General features: G+C 43.6%; 1 protein-coding gene across 1 annotated transcript; it reads right to left on the bottom strand.

Annotated features, from left to right (window-relative positions):
• Window positions 1-302: 302 nt before the first annotated feature.
• LOC138246900 (gap junction beta-2 protein-like) lies at window positions 303-1,025 on the bottom strand. The gene has a single exon (XM_069201645.1). It carries the CDS (start codon window positions 1,023-1,025, stop codon window positions 303-305), a length of 723 nt encoding a protein of 240 aa, XP_069057746.1.
• Window positions 1,026-2,721: the final 1,696 nt, after the last annotated feature.

Raw genomic sequence — 2,721 nt, 5'->3', positions numbered from 1 at the left:
GTCCCATTATACTGAACCATTTTGAAGCTTACATTGAGCTGTCTGGAGGATAAAGACGGGGTGGAAATACAAACCCAGAAAGAGTGTCAGAGGCATTGGGGCAAAAATGGAGGAGGTTCCAGAAAAACACCCATCCTTCCAGTGGTTGAACATTGAAGTCAGTCAGTTGTGGCAACCATTGTCGGACAATAGTGTGAGGGGGGTAATACAATCAGTATTGGTTGCCATGCTCCCCTGCTCTTTTTGGTAGGCACTGGGGGTCCGAAGGACTGTCTCACTTTGCACTAGAGAATCTCTGCAACTTACATCGGCCTGCCTGGCTGCCTGCGCCGAAGTAGCAAGTAATGGCAAATGCAGTACAGTGCAAAGATGACAGAGGTACCAATGATGGCCCCAGATACGGTACAAAGCATGAAGATGGACATGCGCTTCTCTGCAGCGCCTCGCACCATGCAAGTGTAGGGCCCCGAACAAAGCCCAGTACTGCAGTTAATTGGTGATCCGTCCACATTCGGAAGATGGTGCCTTAATAGTACGTAAAGGAAACCTATCTCAAGGACCAGACGCAGGATGATGCAGCTGAGGTACAGGCCCAACAACTTCTTCTGGTGATGGAAGTCGATCATAAAGACCTTCTGTGCCATGTCTTGGCCAGTGGGGTCACTGTGCTGCAAAGTCTTGTTCTTCATTCCTTCCTTCTTCTTGGCCTTGATGAGGTTGTGGCGGAGCTGAGAGGCAAAGAGCTCCATTAGAAACACAGAAATGATGAAGGGAATGTATGTGAAGTTCCATAGTGAGACCACAGGTATGTGAAAGTGGGCGTTGTAGCAGGCTTTGCGGCAGAAATCACTAGTGTTGACATCACACTGGAAGTCTGTATCAAGTTTGCTCCAGGGAATCTCAGCAATGTAGACAGTGATTAGGCGAATACCCATGAAGCCAAACCACAAAGTGCGTCCATTGTAGTCAGTGGTTGTCTCGATGACCGTGCGCAAAACAGGAAACAGGCCTGAGACCAAGGCCATCTTGAAGGCTGTGAGGATGAGAAATGAAAACCAAGAGGTGAGAGAAAGGAGGAAACCGGTATACATCAGCCTCCCTGACACCCAGCTCAACACACCCCCAACATCACCCACACAGACGTAATCACTGCTTCAATCTCATACTATTCACTGACTAGTTTGGTATCTGCATAGGCCTACCTAGCACCTACCCAGTTCCAGGACCCATCCACCTCAACTACTACAAAATTCATACTGCATTCACCTCCAATACCCATTTACCCATATTGACCAATGGCGAGTGTTCCCTTCATTCAGCTCTGCTGTTTCAGTGGATACAAGATCAGACAGCAACCTCTTTATCCTCTTCATAATGTCCAGAGATTCCCCTTTTGACATTCATTTCTTTCCAACCAGACATATGAAGAGCAGCACACATTTTTAATATGATCTCATTTTCGAATCATATTGAAAAGGCAAAAACTACATCCCACTGAAGGATTGAAATGAAGGTGATGTGGCATGGAGTTGCCTAATTATGATTGTATGACCGTATCACCTTGATAGTGATGATAGGAAACATGACCCAGGTAATACCATCATAATTTATATTGACAGATCAGAGGTACCAGTTTTATTATGTGCATCTGTGAAATGCATCACATGTGGCAATGCCCATAGCCATTCTTTAACGTGTTTCTTGATGATAAAAATAATCCAGGAAGGTTGACTAGTGAAGACAGGGCTTGGCCAACAGATAAAAGTTTTTTTGTGTTCAAGATTCTAATGAAAAATGTTCTCGCTATCTTTACGGAAAGTTTAAATTCTATAAATGGACATAGAGGTGAGGATTATGTTATATTTTCTTCACTTTTATTTTACAGCAGCCACATCAAAACATAGAACAGGACTTCAATTCCTTTTAAACACTGGGTAAAAGTCCAAAAAAACAGTCTATCCAATCGATGACCAGGAACCCTCTTATAGTCCCTTGTCGCCTTTGCTGCATCCTCTTTCTTCCAGTGACAGAAGCCGGCTAGTGATGTCCATCAGTCTTGTTTAGATTAATCCAATCCTAAAGAGATACGCAAAATATCCTTTAAATCGATAATTCTCAATCAAGTTCTATGAACATGGGAGAAACTGCATCATATTTCTACAATGCTTTACCTATGATAGTAGTATGGCCACCTCCAAAAAGAAAGAAATTCTGTGTCCTGAGTGAGAAAAACCACTTGCAAAAGCATTGGGTGGTTAATTCCTCGCCTTGGTGTCCTTAATAGAATTGAAACTTTTTGTTACGATTACTAGGACATTTTTCATTCTATGTCAGGAATGCAGGTGAGGATTATGCTGGTTTAAAGCTTATCCACCACCAGCAATGCAATGCTAGGTACTGGTTTAAAGTAAAACCTTTTAAAGGTAGAATCTGAAGACCAGTCTGTCACATTGAGAATATCTTCTGGGCGAGCTCCCAGAGCAAATGCTCTTGGGACCATAGCTCCTCTTACGGAATGGGCATCCAACACCTTCTTATCAATGCCAGCTTCTTGAATGGCCCACTTAACCCATCTGGCAATTGTGCGAGAAGAGACTGGTCTTTTTAAGAGCAATAAGGAGTTGCCTATCCCCATGGGAATGGATATCTGCTGTCATTGCCTTGTATGGTTTGATGCACACGACTAGGCATAGTTTGGGGGAATTTGCAAAGGAAGGGTAA

Source organism: Pleurodeles waltl, chromosome 7, assembly GCF_031143425.1.
Source record: "Pleurodeles waltl isolate 20211129_DDA chromosome 7, aPleWal1.hap1.20221129, whole genome shotgun sequence".
Lineage (NCBI taxonomy): Eukaryota > Metazoa > Chordata > Amphibia > Caudata > Salamandridae > Pleurodeles > Pleurodeles waltl.
The sequence above is the reverse complement of the archived record's forward strand: the minus strand, read 5'-3'. Positions and strand labels throughout refer to the sequence as shown.

What these genes read in the sequence shown, in the direction of transcription:
- LOC138246900 (XM_069201645.1), bottom strand. Translation starts at nt 1,025, where the DNA reads ATGGCCTTGGTCTCAGGCCTGTTTCCTGTTTTGCGCACGGTCATCGAG.